Raw genomic sequence first — 24,773 nt, 5'->3', positions numbered from 1 at the left:
ATCCTGCGTATATCTTCTGGGCACACAGTTGTTTGCATGTTGTTCCCCCCATTCGATTGCAAGCTCATCAAAGCCAGGAATTGTGCTTTTCCAGTGCCTGGCACATTGCACTAAATAAATGTTTCCTGACTTGGCTTGACTAAGGCTCCTCCCAGCTCTGACCCTTCCTGTTCTAAGCTGCCTCCCAGCTCTGGCCTGCCCTGTTCTAAGCTCTCTCCCAGCTCTGACCTCTCCAGTTCTAAGCTCTGACCTTCCCTGTTCTAAGCGCCCTCTAGCACTAATGGTCTGTGATTTTGCTCCTTTCTACAAAAATGCCCTTTCATTCATTTTCGAGAGAATAAGCAAGAAACTTCCAAAGAGAAGGCTCTGGAAGCAGGGGGTTCAGAGGGTGGGCTGACCCAGGATCTAGCGTTGTACCACTCAGCAAAGAGGAAGTAAAAGGAAGCTCTGTGGGTGGGGATGGTTTGGGCCAAAACAAATGTTTTCAGGAAAGGCTTATCGGCTCCTTGGGCTTCCCGGCAGGCACTGAGGTTACCCCACGTCGACCACATCGAAGAAGACGCCTTTGTCTTCGCCCAGAGCATTCCCTGGAACCTGGACAGGATTGTCCTGGCACCGTCCAGATCAGAGGAGTACAGTCCGCCCAGTAAGACCGCTGCCCGCTTCCCTTAACTACTCCTTTTCTGGCTTTTGGAAGAGGTCTCTTCTGGACACTCAGATGTTCTTGGTTCTAAGGCCCCTCTCCATCCACTCTAAGGTTCTGTGCTGGAAGGCTGTCCCAGCTCTGATGTAGAACACCCTGAGGTCCCCTTTGGCACTGACGTTTGTTGGTCTCTCTCTCTCTCTCTCTGTTTCTGTGTCTGTCTCTGTCTCAACAGTATTTTATTATTTTCCAGTTACACGTAAAGATAGTTTTCAACATTTATTTTCATAGGATTTTTGTTTTGTTTTGTTTTGTTTTGTTTTGTTTTTTTAGTGAGGCAATTGGGGTTAAGTGACTTGCCCAGGGTCACACAGTAAGTAAGTGTTAAGTGTCTGAGGCCAAATTTGAATTTGGGTCCTCCTGAATCCAAGGCTGGTGCTCTATCCACTGCGCCACCTAGCTGCCCTTCATAGGATTTTTGGTTCCAGATTCTTCTCCATCTCTCCTCCCCAAGAAAGCAAGAAATCTGACATAGGTTTTATATACATACATACATATATATATATATATATATATATATATATATATATATACATACATACATATACAATCACATTAAACATATTTCCACATTAGTCATGTTGTGAAAGAAGAATCAGACATTGTTCTCTCTGTCTCAAACATGGTAGGTCATAAGGTCCTTTCTAATTCTAACATTTTTTGTTTTTTGTTTTTTTAATTTTTGCAGGGCAATGAGGGTTAAGTGACTTGCCCAGGGTCACACAGCTAGTTAAGTGTCAAGTGTCTGAGGCTGGATTTGAACTCAGGTCCTCCTGAATCCAAGGCCAGTGCTTTATCCACTGTGCCACCTAGCTGCCCCCTAATTCTAACATTTTTATGTCTCAAAACACCTTTTAGAATTGTATGGTCTAAAATTCCTCCCAACTCTCACACTCTGTGTTCAAAGTTCCTATATGGTTCTAACATCTCATGTTCTAAAGTCTCTTCTAGTTCAAACATCTGATGTTCTGAGACCCCTTTGAGCTATTATATTCTATTTTCTATGATCTGACACTATGTTCTAGAGTTCCTTCCAGTGCTAACAATCTACATTCTAAGCTCCCTCCAAACTCTGACATTCCATGTTCTCAGGCCCCTCCCAACCTAGCCATCCCCTATTCTAAGGGGCTTCCCAGCTCTGACACTCCTTGTTCTAAGGCCCCTCCCAGATCTGACGTCCCCTGTTCTAAGGCTTTTTAAGCCTATGAGTTTGGCAAACACAATCTGCCAAAAAGACAGATTTGGGGATGATTGATCTGAAAGTGTAAGTTAACATAAGAGCTTGTGTCATGAGATTTGAAATGTAAACCTTGGCCAACACTGGCTTTGTGTTTTTACCTTCCCTGGCAGGGTTCCTGGGCATCTTGTGGCACAGCTTCTGAGATTACTCAGTTACACACACCTTAATTTCTCTGGAGTGGGAAAGGTACAAAGGGATAAAGAGCAGGTGTTTGGAAGACACTAGATTAGCAGTGACCACCAATGGGAATAATAACATGGCCTACTTCTCAGGGTTGTTGTGAGGTTCAAATGAGAAAAGGATTGTAAAGGACTTAGCACAGTGCCTGAGCTATATAAATGTGAGCTAGTAGTAGTGGTGGTGGTGACAGGCAACAAGATGGTTCGGTGGTTAGAGCAGAGGGTGTGAGTTCAAATGCAGCCGCAGATACTTACTAGCTGTATGACCCTGGGCAAGTGACTTAACTCTTACTTACCTCAGTTCCTCATCTGTAAAATGGAAACACACTGGAGAAGGAAATGGCAAGCCCCTTCAGTATCTTTGCTAAGAAAACCCTGTGTGCTAAGAAAAGGTAGAGCAGGAAACAATCAAATGACTGTAACAGCAACAAATAGTAATGGTGGCAGTAGCAGCAGCTCAGTGCCTCCTCAGTCAATGCTATCATGCTGGGCAACCCCTTGTTTCCACATGGTAGAGATTCTTATTCACATGAAGGTCGAGTGAAAGGGCTCTCAAAGTCCCTTTCAGCTCTGAGATTATGTAAAAAGAGAAAGAATTGACAAAAGAGAAAATTAGACTGAATTATTTTGGGAAGCCGGATGTCAGGGTCATGTACAATGTGTCCTATTTCTTAGGTTTATAAGAACTCATTGGCAGAAGTCATTTTTTTTCTGCTTCTAAAGTAGTTGAGGAGCATTACCTGATCAGCCAAGATCACAACTATGGTCCCAGTAAGCACAATAGCATTCAGTGAGCTCTCCTTGACTAATCACAAATCCCATGGACTGAACACCGCTGATAACACTGACTGGGCACCCATTGAACATTATTGACCTAATGACATTGTTGACTTAATGCCCATTGACTGAGCACCTATTGAGCATCATGGACCTAGTAACATCATTGACTTAGTGCCCACTGACTGAGGACCCATTGACTGGGTGTCCTGACAGCATCGACTGAGCACCAGTGACCTCATTGTCTGAACACCCCTTGACTTAGCTGTCAAGGCCCTCTTTCCTCTCCCAAGCTATAACTACATCAGCTCCTTTCTCAGATTTTTTTCTTCCCCAATGCCAAGCTTTGTTTCATTTCATTCAGATACATACCTGTAGGAGGAAGGGTGCCTCGTGGTGCCCCTGGGTTTAAGCCATAGCAGGGGCTAAAAGAATTGGTAGCTCACAGAAACAAAAGGGCCCTTAGATATCATTTCAGCCAATCCCTTTGTTTGACAGAAGAGGAAACCAAGGCCCAGAAAAGGTTTTGCTTTTGAAAGGTTTGAGGGCCTTTGGTCACCTGGAGCATGGGTTTCTGGGTAGTGGTCTACACTCTCATAATGCATCTTGCCCAGACCAGAAGTGAACACTAGGGTGAGTAAGTTTGGTGGGGTTTGGCTCATTAATGAAGAGACCCTCCATGCCAAGGAGTGTCAGGGGCAGAGGCTGGCTCTGATTCAGGCCTTCTGTTCACACAGACTGACAGGAGGGGAGGGGCTGAGGGCAGATTTTTTTTTGGAAAGGAAGAGTCAGTAGAGGGGATACATACGGAGAGGGGAGAAAAACGCTGGGGATCACAGCATTAGACACCCCCCAGTCAGCATCTCTGTAAATTCAGGGCTCCTTCAGTAAATTAGCAGAGAGGTGGTGGGGGAGCTGGGTTCATCAGAGGATGGAGAAAGCCGGTAAGCAGTTGAAAAGCAGGGAGCTTGGTCGGGGGCATGTGCCCGAGTGCAGCTCTGTGGCTCCATGGCCAGAAATCTCAGCAGCAGTGTGGGCTTTCTTGTCTCTCCCGTTTCATCTGAGCTCTGGCCGATCTTGTTTATCTGATAGTCTAACCATCCATGAGCTATCTTATGATTATAGACCAGGGAAAGAGGTTGGCCCCAAGGAAGAAGTCCTAGTAATAAGGACAATCATCCCCATCAACATGGTGGCTTCAGGGTTTATTAAAATACCTTTCTTGTGTCTTCCCAGCTTAATGTCTTAGCTCCAAAATTCCTATATTCTATGATTTATGTCCCTTCACAAGTGCAGATAGCAACCCACTAACTCCCTCTCATTCAATCAGTCAATAAGTGTTTATTGGGGCACCTAGGTGGCTCAGTGGATAGAGCACTGGCCCTGGAGTCAGGAGGACCTGAGTTTGGGTCTGGCCTCAGACACTTAACACTTACTAGCTGTGTGACCCTGGGCCAGTCACTTAACCCCAATTGCCTCACCAAAAAAAAATAATAAAATAAGTCTTTATTAAGCCCCTAATATATGTCAGGTAGTATGCCAAATGCTGGGAATACAAAGAAATGCAAAAGACCCTCAAGGAGATCACAGTCTCATCGGGAAGGTATGTCCATGTCTTCCCACAAACTCATCTTAGGGAGGACATCCTTAACCCTTTTTTGTGTCACGGACCCTTTTGGAAGTCTGGGAAAGCCTTTGGACCTCTTCTCAGAATACTGTTTTTAAATGCACAAGATACCTAGAATTAAAAAGGAAACTGAGCAAAATACAATTATCAAGATATGTTTTTAAAAGAACATGTTGTCAGACCTCTACCCCCAGCTGGCCTCCTCTATCCTCCTCAGTCTTTAACCACTTCCCTGCTTCCTATAAACACTCCTATATCTCAAAAAGCCCTCACTTGATCTGCCCATCCCCACTAGCTATTGCCCCAAATTCCTCCTTCCTTTTGTGGCCAAAGTCCTAGAAAAGCTGATCCATCTGCAAGTGAAGCTTCCGTATTCTCTCCTCTCATTCCCTTCTTCCCCCTCTGCAGCTGCCTTCCAATCTGGTCATGCAAATGAAACCACTCCCTCTGAAGTTATAGAAGATCTCTTTTTTGTTTGTTTGTTTGTTTTGGTGAGGCAATTGGGATTAAGTGACTTGCCCAGGGTCACACAGCCAGTAATTGTTAAGTGTCTGAGGTTGGATTTGAACTCAGGTCCTCCTGACCCCAGGGCTAGTGCTCTATCCACTGCGTCATCTAGCTGCCCCTTGATGATCTCTTAATCACCAAATCAAACAACTTTTTTTTCACCCTTGCTCTTCTTGAACTTCCTTTATCCTTTGCTGCTGTTGATCACGCTTTTCTCCTTGAGACTCTCTCCTCTCTAGGTTTTTGTGCTCCAGGTCTCTCCTGGTTCTCCTACATGTTTGACTGCCCCTTCTTTGTCTCCTCGGCTGGATCTTCATCCAGGTTGCACCCCTTAGCCATGGGTGTCCCCTAAGTCTCTGTCCTAATACCTCTCCCTTTTCTCCTCTGACGCTGTAGCCACCCTCATCACCCCATGTTTGCATGATTGCAAGTCTTCTGCTTCAAGTCTTTCCTCACTGTAGTTCATCTTCTGCTCAGCTGCCAAAATTGTCTTCCTAAAGCGCAGGTCTGACCAAGTCACTGTCCTTCTCAACAAACTCCAGTAGGTCCCTATTACCTGCAGAATACCCTTTTGGCTTTTCCAGCCTTCTCACATCTCACCCCCCACTACATCCTGTTCAATCTAGAGACACCAGACTCCTTGGCTGCTCTTTGGACAAGACCCTACATCTCTCAACTCTGAGCATTTGCTCTGGCTGTCACCCATTCCTGGAAGGCCCTCCTTCCCCATCTGCTTCCTTCATTCTCTGGCCTCCTCCAAGTCCCAGCTAAAGTCCCACCTTCTACAAGAAGCTTTTTCCAATCTACCCTCATGCATGGGTCTTCCTTCTGTTGATTATCCTGTCTCTATCTGGTTTACACCTATTCATTTATAAGTTATCTCTTCCATTAGGTGGCGAGTTCCTTGAAAGCAGGGACTGTTTTTTTGGCCCTTCTTTGTGTCTCTAGGTCCTTGCACACAGTAGGTGCTTAATAAATGCTTAGTGACTTAATTCTGGGTTAAGAACCTCTGTTATAGAGCATTCCCCACCATAACCAACCCCAATACACCAGAGGCCTTTTTTTTGTTGTTCTTAAAGTATTTTTTGGACACTGGTTGGGTGCTGGGGCCATCCAGCCATGATTCATCACTCCCACTTCCTTCTTGACCAACCTCTGTTCGTTTAAAAATATTTTAAATTCAAATTTTAAAGATTATTGATGCTTTTTGCTTTTTACATCATAGTCATTCCTAGATATTAGTCATTCTCCTCCCCATCCCTCTTCCCCATCAAAAAAGAGTTGAGTTCTCCTTTGTCAAAAGAAAAACAGCAAAGGAAAGAGAAAGTATGTAATCCAGTGGAGATGGCTCTGGAGTCAATCTGGGTTCAAATCCTGCCTCTGATGTTTATTGTCTGTGTGAGTCTGGGCACTTGACCTTTCTGGGCCTCAGTTTCCACATTTGTGAAATGTAGGGAAATGGACTCAATCAATGGCTTCAGGTCCCTTGGAAATTCTGAAATCCAACAGTTGACCTAAATGGAATTGGATTCTTCATGTATAGAGTAGTAGAGTGAGCGAGAGGGCTCTAGGTTTGTTAGAAATGGAGCTCAGGAGTTCCTTGTCACTGGAGGTCAAGCACAAGCTGGATAGCCACTTGTCAGAGATGCAGGAGAGGAAATTCCTGTTAGGTATGGGTATGTTTTTCTGGGCAAGCATTTATTAAGCACCTATTATGTACCAATCGGACACCCTACTGGGGAAAAACAATAGAGACATAAATGAAACAACCCCTACCTTCAATCAATTAATTGGCATTTATTAATCACCTTTTAAGAGGCAGAGGGCTGTAGTGGATAGGGAGCTGGCCTGATGCCAGGAAGACACAACCTGGCTGTGTGACTGTGGGTAAGTCATTGAACACCTCAGTGCCCAAGGCACACGCTAAGAGTGTAAGTTGCAGAGAAGGTGCCTCTGTGCATTGGTGGAAGAAGTGTCCTCTCTTGAGAGTTTACTATCCTAATGTAATCACAGACCCAATGGGTCAGTAGCTGTCCAAGGTTCTGGAGATACCAAAATAAAAGTGAGGCAGTCCTTTCCCTCAGGAAAAAGCCTATCAGGGCAGACCATACATACATACACACATACACAATACATACATACATGTGTGTATATACATGTACACATAAATATACACATATGAAATAGATACAAAGTGAAGGTGAGCTGGGGAGAAAGGAGGGTATTCCCAGCTGATGAGATATTTACTCCATTAATCAGGGTTGCCAACTTTTCAGGGATAGTCATGCGTTGATTAGATGGTTGACCTTTAAGAGAGTTGGAAGGGGATTTAGAAGCTCTGAGAAAGACCATTCCTCAAATCTTCTGGGCCCCAAAGGAACTTCTATTCCACTGGAAAGAAACAATCTGAATACAAATAAAGAAAGACAAAATATGTACTAAATAGTTGGAGGGAGCACTGGTTGCTGGGTGGGGATCAGGAAATGCTACATGTAGAAGGTGGAATTTGGATATTCAGCTGTGAAGGGTCAAATCCTATCTTTGATGCTTGCTACATGTATGACCTTGGGCAAGTAATTCTCTCTGCTTGAGCTCCAGTTTCTTCACCTGTAAAACAAAGGTCTCTTCCAGATCAAGAGCTCCCATCTTGTGACCTTTGCCTGTCTTCTCTATAAGACAACTACTTTTCACTTTTGGAGATGGAGCCCTGGGTCAGCAGGGAGGGAACCTAGGGATCTAGAACCTTGGCCAAGTTCTTCTTAAACACAACATCTTAGTGTTGAAGACCTTCAAGATTTTTAAGTCCAACTTGCCAACTTGGCCTAGAAATCCCTGTCCTACATTCCTGATTCAGCTCATGCTTGAACACCTCCAGGGACAGGGGAGCTCACTCCCCCAGGTGTATGGTACCTTCTGCAATATGGACTTATGGATACAGTTGGGTCTTCATTGCCACTATCATTATTATCTATTTCATCTCCTGCTGCTGTCTTCCATTAAAAAAAGATAAAGGTGACCAGGTGGAAGTCTACCTGCTGGATACCAGCATCCAGAGTGGACATCGGGAGATTGAGGGGAAGGTCACTGTCACTGACTTTGAGAATGTCCCAGAGGAGGATGGCACTCGCTTCCACAGACAGGTGAGATGTCCCTTCATTATTATCCAGAAACCCCAGGAGATCTGCTGTCCCCTTTGCACATCAGTCATGATAACTGTCCAACTCTGCTGTGGCCTCCATGGTAACCCCCAGCCAGGGCTTGGGAAGCAGCAGCCTCTGGCCCAGTGACCTAGCATTTGTGTTGAGGGTCACAAAGGGTCTCCAGATGTGCTTTGGAGCCACTATAAGCAGAGAGGGATTTTTAATCACCTTCCCCACCCCTTGTCTTCCTTCAGGCCAGTAAATGTGATAGTCATGGAACCCACATGGCTGGAGTGGTGAGTGGCAGGGATGCTGGTGTTGCCAAAGGAGCCAGCCTTCGGAGTCTCCGGGTGCTGAACTGCCAAGGCAAGGGAACAGTCAGTGGCACGCTCATTGGTGAGTGGTCATCACCCTGCTTCCAGACAGACCTGATGAATGAGCTTCCTCTGCAGCATGGCAGGTGGAAGCTAGATGGAAAGGGGTGGTCCTTGGGCTTGGCACCTTGGGGAAGTACAGATGTGCACCAGCCCTGCCTGTCCTACTGTGGGAGATAAAGGGGGAAGGCAAGGGAATAAGCATTCTTATAGCACCTACTATGCACCAGGTACAGTGCTAAGTGCTTTACCAATATTATCTCATAACAAATAGCAGAAATGTAGGCTGGAAAGGTGAATCAGTGCCATATTGAGGAGAGCCTTGAATGCCAGGCTCAGGAATCAGGACATTAATATGGGGGCAATAGGGAACTAGCTGGGGATTTCAAGCAAGGGAGAGGTGAAATCAGAGCTGGGCTTTAGAAAGATCCTAGAGTGTCGATCTTCTGTTCTCTGGTGTCCTAGTAAGGGATAGAAGCTAAGGATAAGCACCCAGACTATGATTTCATTGGTATAGGGACCTCCCAGGTGGGGAGGCTTGTCTTCACCAATTTGGAGTCTTAGAGATTGCCTGGGGAATTGAGAGGTGAAGAGTTCTGTCCAGGATTACACAGTCTGGATTTGTCAGAGGCAGAACTCAAACCCAGGTCTCTTTGGCTTCAAGGCCATCTCTCTACCCTCTCTGCCCCACTGCCTCTCCAGTCCTGGCAAGGACCATTTCTTATTCCTCTTCATATTCCTCCCAGGCCCTAGCATGGGGTCTTATTCACGTAGAAGCTTAGTGGGAAGACCTCTGTATTTGGAGGCGGAGTACCTGGGTGCTGCTAATCATGGGCTCTGCGACTCATTATTTGTCTTTGGGCATCTGGAGGGAGGGCTGTCAGGTGGAAGAAGGATTAGCTTTGGCCTCGGCTTGGCCCTAGTGGGAAGAACCAGGAGCTGTGCTGGGCAGAGAGGATAATTTAAGCTTGATGCTCGGAAGAACTCCCAAACACTCAGACCTGTCCCAAAGGGGGATGGGCAATCTTAGGAGGTAGTGAGTTCCCCGTCACTGGGTGTCTGCAAGAGGAAGCTGGATGCCCCCTCGTTCATCTTTGGGTTGGACTACATGGCTGCTGAGGCCCCTTCCAACCCTGAAAATGATGATTCTACGATGCCTCGGTGGTGTTGGGCAAGCCCTCCTCTGTCTGTGGGCATCAGCTCCCTGATCTGCCAGGATGGAGGCTGGACCAGATGATCTGCTTCATCTGAGGTCCTGTCAGCTCTAAGTCCCAGGAGCTTACACTGCTCTGCTCAGTAACGGCGAGGCTGGGCTGGCTCACTGTCCCCAGACAAGTCCATGGAGGGTTTTGCTTTTTCTGCATGGTAAACAGGCCTGGAGTTCATCCGCATGACCCAGCTAGCCCAGCCCTACAGTCCCCTGGTTGTCCTGCTTCCCTTTGTGGGGGGCTACAGCCACACCCTGAACGCTGCCTGTCGGCTCATGGTGCGCACCGGGGTAGTAATAATCGCAGCCGCCGGCAACTACAGGGAGGATGCCTGTTTGTACTCGCCGGCTTCTGAACCTGAGGTAAGGCAGGCCCGGGCTTTGTGAGCTGGGCTGGGCTGGGCTGGGCGATGGGGCGGGGTGGGGGGTGGGGTGGGGGGAGGGATGGAGAATGGGAGAGCATGCCCCACCCCTCGAGTTCTGATGCCCATAAAGGCAGATGTAGATCTGTGAGCCCATCCACGGCCAGGACTCGCAGGAAGAAGACTGGGGTGACTTCGGCAAGCCCCTTCACTTCCCAGGCCTCAGATTCTTCCTTTGTACCACAAGGCTCTTGAGGGTCTCTCTGCGCTCTAAGTCTGTGATGCGTGAAGGTGGCTGTTTCCCTCATGGGTGCAGCTGTAACCCGCCCTAGAGGCTCATCCTGCCCCAGCCACATCTGGATGCGTCTCTAAACTACATTGATTTCTTTTTCTTTTTTTTCTTTTTTTTTTTTTTGTGTGTGTGAGGCAATTGGGGTTAAGTGACTTGCCCAGTGTCACACAGCTAGTAAGTGTTAGGTGTCTGAGGATGGATTTGAACTCAGGTCCTCCTGACTCCAGGGTTGGTGCTCTATCCACTGCGCCACCTAGCTGCCCCTAAACTACATTGATTCCTTTCGATGATGCAGCCTCTGCCCTACCAAGCACCACATTCCCCGAGCCTTTGTCCCCCGGGGAGCAGCCCCTGAAATGAACCATGATTCAGGACAGTTGAGTGGATGCTCCTTGGCCTGGGCCTCTTCCCTGTTCTCCCTGCTTGGACCTTGTTACCCTCTTCCCTCTAGGTCATCACTGTGGGCGCCACAAATTCGCATGACCAGCCAGTCACCTTGGGAGCCCTGGGGACCAATTTTGGCCGCTGCGTGGACCTCTTTGCTCCCGGGGAAGACATCATCGGTGCCTCCAGCGACTGCAGCACCTGCTTCACCTCTCAGAGCGGGACATCTCAGGCCGCTGCCCATGTTGCGGGTTTGTAGCTCCTCCCCTCCCAAGGGACACCCCAGAGCTTTACCCCAGCAACATTTATTGGGCACCAACTGTATGTCACCCCTGTGCTAGGTGACATCTAAGTCACTGCCCTCAGAGATGAGGAGAGGGGGAACTCAGTAGACATGGATTAAGTGCCTAAAATGGGCTGGGAACTCTGCTTGGTGCAGAGATACGATGATCAAACAAACAAACAAGCAAACCCCCCACATCTCTTCCCTCAAGGGACTTACATTCCTATGGGGAGATAGGACATTTCCTTCAGATTAGGCAAAAGAAATGTATGGAAATGATGAATAAGCACACTGTGATCTGTAGGGAGGCAGGTAGGTAGCTCAGTGGATAGAGCAGTGGGCCTGGAGCTAGGAAGACCTGATTTCAAATGTGGCCTCAGACACTTTTTAGCTGTGTGACCCTGGGCGAGTCACTTAACCTCTGTTTGCTTTAATCCACTGGAGAAGGAAATGGCAAACCCTCCAGTATCTTTGCCAAGAAAACCCCGTGGACTCTGGTCCTTGGGGGTCACAGAGTCAGAGAGATACAACAAAAGGATTGAACAACAACAATAACAAGGGAAGTATCAGGGTGCAAGGGATCCCAGAAGAGGAGGTGAGGAAGGGAGAGCATTCTAGACATGGACAGTCAGGACAAAGGCAGGGAGGCTGGAGATGGGAAGGAAAGAGGTTGGGCTGAAATGTCAAGTAAGGGAGAGGAAATCATATCCAAACAGGCTGGAAAGAAAGACTGGGGCTGAATATGAAGGCTCTGAATACCCTTCCTTAGGGCAGGGGTGAACCCCTGAAGCGCTCTGGGGTTGGAGTCCGGGTGGAGAGTGCCTGGGCAGGCCTGTGCTTGTGTGCAAGAGGAGGAAGGGGGAGGAAGGGGGAAGAGAAGTGGGGGAGGAAGAGGAGGGGAAAGGAAGAGGAGGGGGGAGAAGAGGAGGGGGAAGAGGGGAAGGGATGGTTTGGGGCCAATGTTGTTAATGCTGTTTTTCTCTTAGGCATCACTGCCATGCTCCTCAATGCGGAGCCCAGCCTGACCATCTCAGAACTGAGGCAGAGGCTGATCCATTTCTCTGTTAAGAATGTGATGAATGAGGCCTGGTTTCCTGAAGACCAGAGATTGCTGACCCCCAATTTGGTGGCCGGGCTGCCATCCAGCCTCGGAGCAGGTGAGCTTGCTGGCTCCCCGGGGTGCTCTGCATTCTCCTTCCCATTCTCCTTCCCCTAGACCTGTGCCCCGGTTCAGGGGAGAGGACACCTGATTTGGAGTCAGCAGGCCTGGTGGGAATCTCTCCCAGTAGTTGGGGGTGCGGTCCCCTTTTTGGGGTGGTTCCCTCACTCTTAGCTGCCAGTGATTTAGGCCCTGGTTCCACTTCCAACAAACTTCGATGAGTTCCTATAAAGGGATATTGACTTTGAAGATATAGCAAGACCAGAAGTGCAAACACCTGGCAAGGGGCGGTCCCCTCCCCTCTGCCCCCTTGGTCCCCAGGGAGAGCAGGCTCAGACTGACTGGTTTCCACATAACACTGATCCCAAGCTCCTGTCCAAGGGTGGCACGACCACCGCATGAATCCCTGTCTCAGCTACTGCTTGGGGTTCGGCGCTGGGCGAGCTAAGCACTAGCCCAGTGTGGCCTCTGCTCCCAGACCTCCCAGCAGTGCAGACTCCCAGCCCTTTGAACTCACAAGGTTGTAGCTACCTCCAGCCTCCTTCAAATAACGTGTGAGAGGATAGATGTCAGGGAAATGGGTCCAGCTGCCCCCTACAAAACAGTCTCATCATTCTGCCTCTTTCCCTGGACCCAGCTGGGGTGGATCCCCCACCCCCCGTGATGGTGGAAGTGGCTGCTTGCTGGGGCCTCCCCTCTCCTCCACTTACCTCTGTGCCTTGGGACTCTTTCAGAGGAACAGTTGTACTGCCGGACAGTGTGGTCAGCCAACTCGGGCCCAACACGGACGGCTGTCGCTGTTGCTCGCTGCGGCGCCAACGAGGAGATGCTGAGTTGTTCCAGTTTCTCCAAGAGTGGGAAGAGGAGAGGCGAGCGGATGGAGGTGAGGTTTCTGGGTGAGTGTGTCGGGATCAGAGGGTCCGAGAGGCTCCTTAGAGACCCTTTAGTTCAACCCCCTCGCTGTATGGTTGAGGAAGCCCAAGGAGCTGAAGTGAGTAAGGCTCAGAGGTGGTGTGTGAACCCGGTCCTCTGACTTAGGAGCCGAGACTCTTTCAATGCAGGCGTCCTCTGTATTTGTACATGCTCAGATTGGTTCACGTGCTGTGTACTTGCCTGTCCATCATTGATAAGGGGAAATAAATAGCACACGGGCCTTGAGGATCTAGGTTCAAATCCTTTCTCAGACATTTACTAGTTGAGTCATCCTAGACAAACCAACTAACCTCTCCGTGCCTCAGTTTCCCCATTTGCAAAATTGGCGGGGATTGGGGGGAGGGGAAATGGCTCCAATGGCCTTCTGTCTCTGAATCTAAGATTCTGCAATCATGTCACTTCGTGTGCTGCCGGCGTGATTGTGTGGGCCCCTATGCCTTATGTGGGCTTCTGTGTGCACGGTGTGTGCTTGGGACGTTGGCGCATCCGGAGCGTGTGCGTGGGGGCCGTGTGCACTTGCACCAGCGTTTGCACCTGTCGAGACCCGAATGCCTCAGATGCTTCCCGGCCGGCAGCCAGAGCTCTTGTGGGTTGGGTTTCATTGGAGAGGACTAGAATGGAATGAATGGGATTATTGTCATTAGTTCCATTTTACAGGCAAAGAAACTGAGATTAGGTGACCTACCCAGGGTCCCACAGCTAGTGCGCAACCCAGGCTACCCCACTCTCCTTCCAGCGACCCTTCCACTAACCTTTGCCATCCTGATCCGTTCCATTCCCCTTGCACCTCCCCCAGAAAACCTGGTTTGGGGAGCATGTCTGCCTACAAGGGAAGTGTACTTGAGGCCACACTTCAGGGGGAGCCCAGAGGCATCTCTCTCTCACTCGGCTCCTCTCTTCCCCTCTGAAGCCTGGAATCTATCATTTTGCTGGGGAAGCAGGAGGAGCGGTTTCCCTGACATCTGGGGAGTCCTTCCCCTGACGGCCACGATTTAGTGCAATCCAGAGGCAGGAGCCCTAATCTCAGCCCCCCCAAGATGACCCCAGTGCCCTTTTTTCCCCTGAGCCTCAGCTTCCTCTCCCACTATTTTCTAAGTGAGATGGGGAAGAAGGGAATGATGAAAGTGTGGACATTGGGTGCCTCTCATGCCACGTTTGGGATAAACACACATTTCAAACCATGGATCAGAATATAAAGTCCCGTTATGCTAATGGCTCCAATGACCTAATTGCCATTTTCAAGCATAGCAAAGACAATGGAATACGAGCAGGAAGCAGTTTGGCCCAGTAGAAGTTAATAGCTAGAACATCTCCGAAGAAAGACCACGGGATGTCCTCAGAGGCAAAGGCCCTTTAGAATTAGAAGGAGATTGTCAGCGGGGGGAGGGACCACTGAACACAGAGTGTCCCAGAGCCCAGGCCACATAGGAGAGCCCAGAAGTGCTGGTGGGATCCACCAGTGAACGAGCGAGTGTCTCTGAGCTCATCTAGAATAAGGAGCTGTGTTGGGTTTGTTTTTAATTTGATGGGCAAATTGTTGGGAATATTATTTTTAAATCTCAGGTCCGTGAGGGCAGGAGAGAATGCCTGGCCTACAATGCATTTGGGGGACAGGGCGTCCACGCCATCGCCAGGTGCTGCGTGCTGCCCAGAGCCCAGTGTCACATCCAGGCAGCTCACCATGGGGAGGACGGTGGAGAGGTCCGTGCCCGCTGTGATGAGCAGAGTCATGTAGTCACAGGTAGGAGGGCTGGGGCTATGAGCCACGGAGGAAACAAAATGATGCTTCAGAATAGACTGTATGGAAACTTGGATCATCAGCGCTGGGAGGGGCCTTAGAACAGGGGATGGCAGAGCTGGGAGGGGCCTTAGAACAGGGGATGGCAGAGCTGGGAGGGGCCTTAGAACAAGGGATGGCAGAGCTGGGAGGGGTCTTAGAACAGGGGATGGCAGAGCTGGGAGGGGCCTTAGAACAGGGGATGGCAGAGCTGGGAGGGGCCTTAGAACAAGGGATGGCAGAGCTGGGAAGGGTCTTAGAAGAGGGCATGGCAGAGCTGGGAGGGGCCTTAGAACAGGGGATGGCAGAGCTGGGAGGGGTCTTAGAAGAGGGCATGGCAGAGCTGGGAGGGGCCTTAGAACAGGGGATGGCAGAGCTGGGAGGGGCCTTAGAACAAGGGATGGCAGAGCTGGGAAGGGTCTTAGAAGAGGGCATGGCAGAGCTGGGAGGGGCCTTAGAACAAGGGATGGCAGAGCTGGGAAGGGTCTTAGAAGAGGGCATGGCAGAGCTGGGAGGGGCCTTAGAACAGGGGATGGCAGAGCTGGGAGGGGCCTTAGAACAGGGGATGGCAGAGCTGGGAGGGGCCTTAGAACAAGGGATGGCAGAGCTGGGAAGGGTCTTAGAAGAGGGCATGGCAGAGTTGGGAGGGGTCTTAGAACAAGGGATGGCAGATCTGGGAAGGGTCTTAGAAGAGGGCATGGCAGAGCTGGGAGGGGCCTTAGAACAGGGGATGGCAGAGCTGGGAGGGGCCTTAGAACAAGGGATGACAGAGCTGGGAAGGGTCTTAGAAGAGGGCATGGCAGAGCTGGGAGGGGCCTTAGAACAAGGGATGGCAGAGCTGGGAGGGGCCTTAGAACAGGGGATGGCAGAGCTGGGAGGGGTCTTAGAAGAGGGCATGGCAGAGCTGGGAGGGGCCTTAGAACAAGGGATGGCAGAGCTGGGAGGGGTCTTAGAAGAGGGCATGGCAGAGCTGGGAGGGATCCGGGAGAATGAGCAATTCTCACTTTTTTTTTGGCCTTAGGACTCCTTTTGCACAAGTGCTTTTGTTTTCATGGGTTAATCATTACCAATGTTCGTCATGTTAGAAATGAAAGTGTCTTAGTATTATTGTAAAAATAGTTTTGACCTCACAGATCTTTAGGGGTCTTAGGGACCCCATCAGTCCCTGGGTCACACTTTGAGAACCAGGGATCTAGTCCAACCCCTTCATTTTCAGAGGAGGAGACCAAGTCCCAGAGCTGGGAAGCCTCTAAGTCATGCCAGGTTCACGTTCTTCCTCTGCTTAGAACTTCCCACCCAAGTCATAGCATCAGGATAAGGATCAGTCAGGGCTGAATGGATGGAGAAATGAATGGAGGGGAAGGAAGCCAGCAGGAAAATGATCACAGCCTAAGAGAGCAAGTTGGTGACCCCCGGAAGGGCGGGAGCCCAGTAAAGCCCCAGGTGTGGGGGGGAGGGGCGGTGAAACAGTCCTTGGGCTTGGAGCCAATGTTCCCCCTTCCTGCAGGCTGCAGCTCCCATTCCCAAAGGGAGGAGTTCGGGGACCAGGTGAAGCCCATCATGAAAAGCCAGCATGGTCACAGCCAGTGTGTGAGCCGGGGAGAGACCAGCCTTCACGCCTCCTGCTGCCACGCCCCAGACCTGGAATGCAGGGTGAAGGAGCACGAACCCGAGGGCGAGGGCCCCGTGGAGAAGGTGTGGAAATGCCCTCTGTTTCTTCTTCTTTCCCACCTTTCTTCTGTGCTTTTCTTTTACTCTCCGCCCTTCTTTCTGCCTTCCCCTTGTTCACATTGTCTCACTTCAGCCTCTCTCCCCTCCCTCCATCATTCTCTCTTCCCTTGTTCCCCTTCCCCCTTTCTCTCTCTCTCCTCTTCCTTTCTGCCTCCTTGCTCCTTTTCCCTCTCCCTCCTCTCCCTCCATCCTTTCTCCTCCTGGGGCTCCCTTTCTCCACCTCTCTCTACCTCCTTTCCCCTCTCTTAATCTTACTTTTCCTACCTCTTTCTTTTCTCTTCTGACTTTATACATTAAAAAACCCCTTTTATTATGAACTTAACAAATATGAACAATTCAACATATAAAGAAAATCAGGAAAAGGGGATTGGATGTGAAACTCTGAACTTTTATTATATAAAACTTCTTAATTAGTACAGATTAAACTTAACCCAACAGGTTCAAAACTCCCCAGCTTGTCTATACCTGCTTCTGAACGTCATTCTATCACTTCCTTATATTTTTGAGACTTCATTGATGATATCTTCCTTATTTTCTTTCTTTTTTCATAACTAAAAATATTGTGAATATATATGACCATGCATGTACATGTATTGTTTTGTTGTTCAGTCATGTCTGATTCTCCATGACCCCATTTGGGGTTTTCTTGGCAAAGATACTGGAGTGGTTTGCCATTTCCTTCTGAGCTCATTGGACAGATGAAGCAGAGATAAGTGACTTGCCCAGGGTCATATAGTCGTGGCCAGATTGGAACTCAGGAAGATGAGTCTTCCTGACTCCAGGCCTGGTGCTCTCAACACTGGGCCACCTAGCTGTTCCATGTACATATATATTTGTGCATACACTCACTCACGCACACATAAGTATTCAAGCAAAATAAATCCATACCTCGGCCATGTCTAAAAATGTTGGTCTCATTCTGGTCCATTGCCTCTCTACAAACAGGTGAGAGGCGCATTTCATTAACACTCCTCTGGAATCATAATTGGTATCAGAGTTTTTAAGTCTTTCAAAATCGTTTTCATTTACAATATTTTAGTAAATATATGAATTGTTCTGCTCATTTCCCTCTGCATCCGTTGATACAAGTCTTTGCAGTTTCCCTGAAACTTTCATTTTTTTAAACAAAGTAATAATATTCTTTTACATTAATATACTATAATTTATCCAGCCATTCCCCAATTTGATGGGCATTTATTTTGTTTTCTGCTTTTTGCTATTACAAAACATGGTGCTATAAATATTTTTGTACACATAGGCCCTTCCCCTGTGTCGTTCATTCTTTGAAATATATGCCTAGTAGTTGTATTGCTAAGTCAAGGTGAAATTCCAAATTGCTTTCCAGAATCAATCCACAGCTCTGCCAACTGTACTTTAGTATACCTGTCCTCCTGTGGATCTTCCAACAATAGTTATTTTCTTCTCTTGTTATCTCTTTTTTAACCTGCTGGGTATGAGGTAGAAACTCAGAATTATTTTAATCAGCATTTATACTACTATTCGTGACCTGGAGCATTTTTATATGGTTTTCAATAGCTTACAATTCTTCTTAAGAACTATCTTTTGGGGGTGGCTAGGTGGCACAGTGGATAAAGCACTGGCCCTGGATTCAGGAGTACCTGAGTTCAAATCCGGCCTCAGACACTTGACACTTACTAGTTGTGTGACCCTGGGCAAGTCACTTAACCCCCACAGCCCCACCAAAAAAGCAAAAAAACAAAACAACAACAACAACAAAAAAGAACTATCTTTTGTGTGTGTGTGTGAGGCAGTTGGGATTAAGTGACTTGCCCAGGGTCACACAGCTAGTAAGTGTCAAGGGTCTGAGGCCGGATTTGAACTCAGGTTCTCCTGAATCCAGGGCCAGTGCTTTATCCACTGTGCCACCTAGTTGCCTCCGACCTTTATGCTTATAAATTTGTATCACTTTCCTATATATTTTGGATATTGAACTTTAATCAAAAAATTTGCTCAAAGATTTTCCTAATTATTTCCCTTTTAATTCTAACTTGAATTGACTTGTTCAAAAGCTTTTCAATTTTATGTAATCGAAAGCATCCATTTAATCTTTTGTAATCATTTTTATTTTTTTTCTCCAAGAACTCTCCCCATATTCATAGTTGTGAGAAAAATATCCTTCCTTTTTCCTATAGTTTGTTTATGATATGACCTTTTGCATTTGGGTCTTGTATACAATTGGAATTTATTGTGCTATATGGTGTGAATGTTAGTCTAAACCTAGTTTCTGCCAAACTTTTATTGTTTTCCCTGCAGCTTTTGTCAAATAGAGAAGTTGGTGTCTTTGCATTTACCAGATTCTATACTAGTATATTCAGCTACTTCTTTGTCTTGTTTATCTAATCTGTTCTATTTAACACATTTTATGGTTTTTTTTCCCTAACCAGTATGAAACAGTTTTGGTGATTACTACTTTGTAGTAGAGTTTGAAATCTGGAACCACTAGGACCCTTCCCTTCCAACTTTTTTTTTTCTTCATTCTGTTCCTTGAGATTCTTAAACTTATAAGTTCCTCCAGATGACTTTTGTTGCTGTTTTTTCTAGCTCTGTAAAATATCTCTTTGGTAGTTTCATATGGCACTAAATCCACAAATTAATTTAGGTGGTATTGTCATTTTTATTGTATTGTCCCAGCCCAACTGGAAACTGTTAATGTCTCTCCAATTATTTGAATTGTCTTTTTTTTGGGGGGGGGGTGCGAGGCAATGAGGGTTAAGTAATCAGGGTCACACAGCTAGTAAGTGTCAAGTGTCTGAGGCTGGATTTGAATTCAGGTCCTCCTGAATCATGGGCTGGTGTTTTATCCACTGCATCACCTAGCTGCCCTCTTGAATCTTCTTTTATTCCTATACAGAGTGTTTTGTAGTTATATTCATAGACTTTCTGTGTATGTGTCTTGGTAAGCAGATTCCCAAATACTTTACTCATTTTGTAGTTATTTTGAATGGATTTTCTTTATTTGTCTCTTGCTGTTGGATCTTTCCTTTCATTCTTTTTTTTTCTCCCTTTCATTCCTTTCTCTTTCTCCTTTTCCCCTTCTCATATTCTCTTGCTCCCTTCTCTCTTCCCATCTTACCTCATCCTTTTCTATTCCTTTTTTCTCTCTCCCTTCTTTCTCAGTCATACTTCCTCCTTCTTTGTTCCACTTATTCTCCCATTCTCTTGCTTTCCCTTCTTCTCAGTATCTCTCTCCCTCCCACCTTCCCTTTCCTTTCTCCTCCCTTCCTCATCTCCTTTCCTCTGTCTCTTTTCCTCCTTCCTCTCTACCTCTCACTCTCACTTTTCCTCCCTCTCCATCTTTCCTTTTTCCTCTTTCTCTGTTTCTTTCTTCAATGGCCATCTCCCTCATCTGTTTTTCTGTCTTGCTTTACCCCCTCCCTCTGTTTCTTTTTCTCTTTCCTCCCCCTTTTTTCTTCTCCCTCTCCCTCCTCCCCTTCTGCTTGTCTCTCTTCCTTTCCCTTTTACTCTTTCTCTCATTCTCCTTTTTACCCTCCCTCCCTCTTGCTCTCCTTTTCTCTCTTTCCTTCCCCCTTTTTTCCTTTCTCCCTCTCCCCCCTCTCTCCTTCCTTCCTCCTCTCTTCTTCCCCTCCCCCCCCAATCCTATTGCTGTCTTCTGTTAATTGCTCATAATTCAATGGCTCCCTGGCTCTGGGACCCTACACTGGGTCCAACATGACCCCAGGCCATGGGGAGGACAGACACCATCCTGCATTCCCCACAGTTCATGCTCTCCCTTCCAGGTGACTGTAGCCTGTGAAGAAGGCTGGACGCTGACTGGGTGCAGTGCCTACTCCCCTGGCCCAACCACCCTGGGCGCCTATCCCGTGGATAACACCTGCTTGGTATGGAGCCAGGCCAGTGGCCAAGGAGGCCACCCAGCAGCCGCCATGGTCATCTGCTGTAAGAACAGGCGGTTGCCGAGGGACCCGCAGGATTCCCAGTGACAGCTTCCTGGCAGGATTTGTGGCAGGGAGGGGAGGGAAGGAGGGTCTTTTGTGCTCTGTGTGTTGGGCCTTGGCCATAGGGTGTCACGGGGACTCTTGGGGCATCAGCCTTTCCCACTTCTGGATTTCCTCTCCATGCCTCGGTGCTGACCACTGCTCAGCAGCCCAGCTGGCCTTGGGCTGGGGCCTCCTGTGACTGTCGCCTTTCTGAGAAGACTCTCTTGCCTCCTCAAAGGAGGGGTGTCCAGCTCTGCCAGAGCTCCTAGAATGAGCAGGCAGTCCTGCCTGAAGCCCTGGGTGCTGGTGATTCAAGGTGAGCGGGGAAGCCCCCGGCGCCTGCCCAGTCTTCCCTCCTCCCTCTCTTTCCCTCATTAGGGACTTGTTTCTTTGGACATAAGAAACTGCGTTTGCATACTGTCCTCCTTCTAGAATGGAAATCTCTCAGATGGACCCACACATGGAGCAGCTTCCATGGACTGACTAGAGATCTCTTCCTCCCAGAACCAGGACACAAGTCAAAAGGAGAAGTGCTAGGCCATCAAGGGGGCAAACAAAGGGGAGATAATAGAAACCTCACTGAGGAATCAGAGACTGTCAGATCTGGGAGAGTGTCAGAGCTGGGAAGGAACCTAGAACAGGAAATGTCAGAGCTGGGAGGGACCTTAGAACATGGAATGTCAGAGTTGGGTTGGGGGCTTAGAACGAGGAATGTTGGAACATAATGTACCTGTGGGTGTCCTCTTTTAGCCTGTAAAACAAAGGGTTTGTTTGCTATGTAAACCCAAAGGAGTTCCATTCCAACCCTGATATTCCATGATTTGGACATTGGGAGCAAGAGTTCCTGGAGCAGGGGACTGTGGGAGGGAAACAACATGGCCCAGCAGCGATTGCCACCTCGCTCCCCAACTTGGACTGGGCACCAGCCCTGTGGGCCCCAATTTGACCAGCCAGACCAGGTTGCTTCTCTGAGATCTGCAGGTACTTCTCACCCTATCCCCATCTCTGAATCCTGCTTCAAGCTGACTGAAGTTGTGTTTACCCCAAGCCAGCCACCAGAACAAATGAGCCCTTCCTTGCTTTTTCATTCCCAGCTGATGCCCAGGCATCAGACTTGCAGGCCCTGCTCAACCATCTGTGGAGATGGAAGTGAATCCAAGCACTTATTATTATTATTGTTGTTAACATCGGCCGTCATGCTTTTTTGGTCCTTAGGGGGCTCCAGTTTCAAAGGTTTCCCTCTTTTCCCCACCACACTCCCTCTGTGGATAGCAGTGAAGAGTGAAAAGAGCACAGGCAATGGGAACTGAGGAACTGGGTTCAAATTTCACCTTTGCCCTTTGATACCCCAGGGACTTTCAGCAATTCTCTTCCTGTCCCTGGGGCACACCTGCTTCTGTTAAAAGAGGATGTTGGGGGGCAGCTAGGTGGCACAGTGGATAGAGCACCGGCCCCGGAGTCAGGAGTACCTGAGTTCAAATCTGGCCTCAAACACAACACTGACTAGCTGTGTGACCCTGGGCAAGTCACTTAACCCCAACTGCCTCACCAAAAAGGAAAAAAAAAAGAGGATGTTGGACTAGATGTAGCTGACCCCTGAGGCTCCTCCCCCTTTAGATGTATGATCTGAAATAGTGGGGCTTAACACGGATAGATTTCAAGTTGTCCATGGACTTGGATGGGGAAAAAACTTGCATCTTATTTTGTTGTCATTGTTGTTTTTTGTTTTTGTTTTTTAGTGAGGCAATTGGGGTTAAGTGACTTGCCCAGGGTCACACAGCTAGTAAGTGTTAAGTGTTTGAGGCCAGATTTGAACTCAGGTGCTCCTGAATCCAGGGCTGGTGCTCTATCCACTGCGCCACCTAGCTGCCCCGCATCTTATTTTTACTAACATTTGGTTTCCAATGTGATCTTGTATATTTTATTTTATACATTTAAAAACATTATTCTGGAAAGTCAGTCAAAAAGTATTTAAGGGGGCAGCTAGATGGCTCAGTGGATAAAGCACTGGTCTTGGATTCAGGAGGACCTGAGTTCAAATCCAGCCTCAGACACTTGACACTAGCTGTGTGACCCTGGGCAAGTCACTTAACCCTCATTGCCCTGCAAAAAAAAAAAAAAAAGCATCTAAGTGCCTACTCTGTGCACAGAATAGGCCAGGCAAAGGCAAGGAGCTCACAGCCCAGGGGAGAGACAAACCAGATACAGATTAGACTGGAGATAGTCACAGAGAGAAGGCATTAAGGGAGAGGGGAGGAGGCTTTTTGCAGAAATGAGCCTTCAGGTGAGATTTGAAGGTGCCAAGGAAGCCAGGATGGGGATAGGAGGCAGTCTCCAGTGGGAAAGCCAGTGACAGCTGAACTGAAAGTTCAGTATCTCTTTGGAGAAACAAGGAGACAGGCCATACTCCCTGGATGCAGATTGTGTAGAGGACAGGCAGGGAGGGGCTTTATGTCTGACCCGGGAGGTGAGAGGGAGTTTATGTAAAAGGGGGTGACATAGTTGGCCCAAGCCTTCAGATCACTTGGGCAGTTGAGTGGACTGGATGAGGGGAGACATGAGGCAGGCAGCGCCCCCAAGCAGCAGTGGGAGGTGAAGAGCATCCGTGTCAGGGGGTGGAGGAAGGGCCCAGGGCATAAAGAAAACTAAGTAGCCTTTCTCTGAGGGCAGGGAAGGGAGTGAACCCCCCCCCCCAGGTCTCTGCTGTGGGAGACCAGCCTTTCCTCTCTAGGGCACCTTGGGGGTTTCCAGAAGAGTTGGACACCAGGATGGCTGAATAACAAACAAAAGGAAGATGGAACCCGGACAGAATAGCCCTGCCCATAGTTGAGGCTGCATTTCACTGCTTCCCTTAATTTTCTGAAACATCACTCTTGTTTTTTGTTTGTTTTGATGGGGCAATGGGGGTTAAGTGACTTGCCCAGGGTCACACAGCTAGTAAGTGTCAAGTGTCTGAGGCCAGATTTGAACTCAGGTACTCTTGAATCCAAGGCCGGTGCTTTATCCACTGTGCCACCTAGCCGCCCCTGAAACATCACTCTTGAAGGCAGAAATAATGAGGGTGCAGGGACTGGAGTCTGGCCATGGATTCCCATAGTGACATGCCTGGTTGGCCCTTCTCTTTCTCGTGCCCCTCCAGAGCCACCTAGAACAGCTTCCTGGTTCTTGGGCAGTGTTAGCCCCAGGAAGGTGGACCCAGTCCACCCTAACTTAACTGACCCATCCACAAGAGGCTTGTGCCTGAGCATCCAACAGACAGTGACTCACCCTCTCATCTTGCCTTCCCGGAGAACCTCGGAATCCAACAGAAAGCAACCAAGTTTGTGATTCCTCACTTGACTACAGCTGGTTCAGAAAGATTTCTTTGAAAATAACATTTTGATCTAAAAATGACAGCTCTTCCTAAGCTTGCCACAGTTTTCAAACCCCAGTTACCCCAATTCCTTCCTCACCTAGACTGGCTTTGTTCCACAGAGCATCAGGGTATCACCATTTGCTACTGGCAAGTCATGCAGGAGATTACCATCACTGACCCCCAAAAGGTGACCCTTGTCCCCAGCTCCCTCTCTCTGGTATATCTTTCTGGACACAGCCTTCCCTGGGGCTTTGCAAGGGGGTATTTTGGTTTGTTTGTTGGTTTTTTTTTTTACATAAGACTAACCTTTTCTAGACTTAGCATTTGACTTTTGTACTTTGAAAGTATTTATTCTGGATTTTGTAGTCTGTTTTATTATAGAGCCACTTAAAAAAAATAAAAACTTTTAATATGACAAATAGTCTGCGGATGATGTTGGCCATACATCTGATAAGGGAAGGGGGGTGGGGTTGAGAGAAGGGCTGTAGCAATCAAAGATTAATCAAAGTTCTGATTTCCATCAACACACCAGCTAATCATCAAGCATTTAAGGATTAGGTGGTTAGCACACAGATACCAGAACAAAAACAAAAAACAACAAAAGGAAAGAAAGAAAGAAAGAAAGAAAGAAAGAAAGAAAGAAAGAAAGAAAGAAAGAAAGAAAGAAAGAAAGAAAGAAAGAAAGAAAGAAAGAAAGAAAGAAAGAAAGAAAGAAAGAAAGAAAGGAAAGAAGAAAAAGAAAAGAAATAATCTTTGCCACCAAGGAGTTTGTATTCTATTCATA

The 24,773-nt window shown here is 47.9% G+C and overlaps 1 protein-coding gene across 1 annotated transcript in view; it reads left to right on the top strand.

Annotated features, from left to right (window-relative positions):
- The window catches only part of PCSK9 (proprotein convertase subtilisin/kexin type 9), a 30,976-nt gene extending 6,585 nt beyond the window's left edge, over positions 1–24,391 (top strand). The window contains exons 3-12 of the mRNA XM_044002653.1: positions 523–646; positions 8,040–8,173; positions 8,428–8,569; positions 9,921–10,117; positions 10,860–11,043; positions 12,062–12,232; positions 12,969–13,117; positions 14,731–14,908; positions 16,452–16,639; positions 20,434–24,391. Coding sequence (XP_043858588.1) covers positions 523–646; positions 8,040–8,173; positions 8,428–8,569; positions 9,921–10,117; positions 10,860–11,043; positions 12,062–12,232; positions 12,969–13,117; positions 14,731–14,908; positions 16,452–16,639; positions 20,434–20,637 — 1,671 coding nt within the window. The 3' untranslated portion in view covers positions 20,638–24,391. The remainder of the gene's footprint in view (positions 1–522; positions 647–8,039; positions 8,174–8,427; positions 8,570–9,920; positions 10,118–10,859; positions 11,044–12,061; positions 12,233–12,968; positions 13,118–14,730; positions 14,909–16,451; positions 16,640–20,433) is intronic.
- The last annotated feature ends 382 nt before the right edge of the window (positions 24,392–24,773 follow it).

The sequence above is a fragment of the Dromiciops gliroides genome, chromosome 4 (genome assembly GCF_019393635.1).
Source record: "Dromiciops gliroides isolate mDroGli1 chromosome 4, mDroGli1.pri, whole genome shotgun sequence".
Classification (NCBI taxonomy): domain Eukaryota; kingdom Metazoa; phylum Chordata; class Mammalia; order Microbiotheria; family Microbiotheriidae; genus Dromiciops; species Dromiciops gliroides.
The sequence above is the reverse complement of the archived record's forward strand: the minus strand, read 5'-3'. Positions and strand labels throughout refer to the sequence as shown.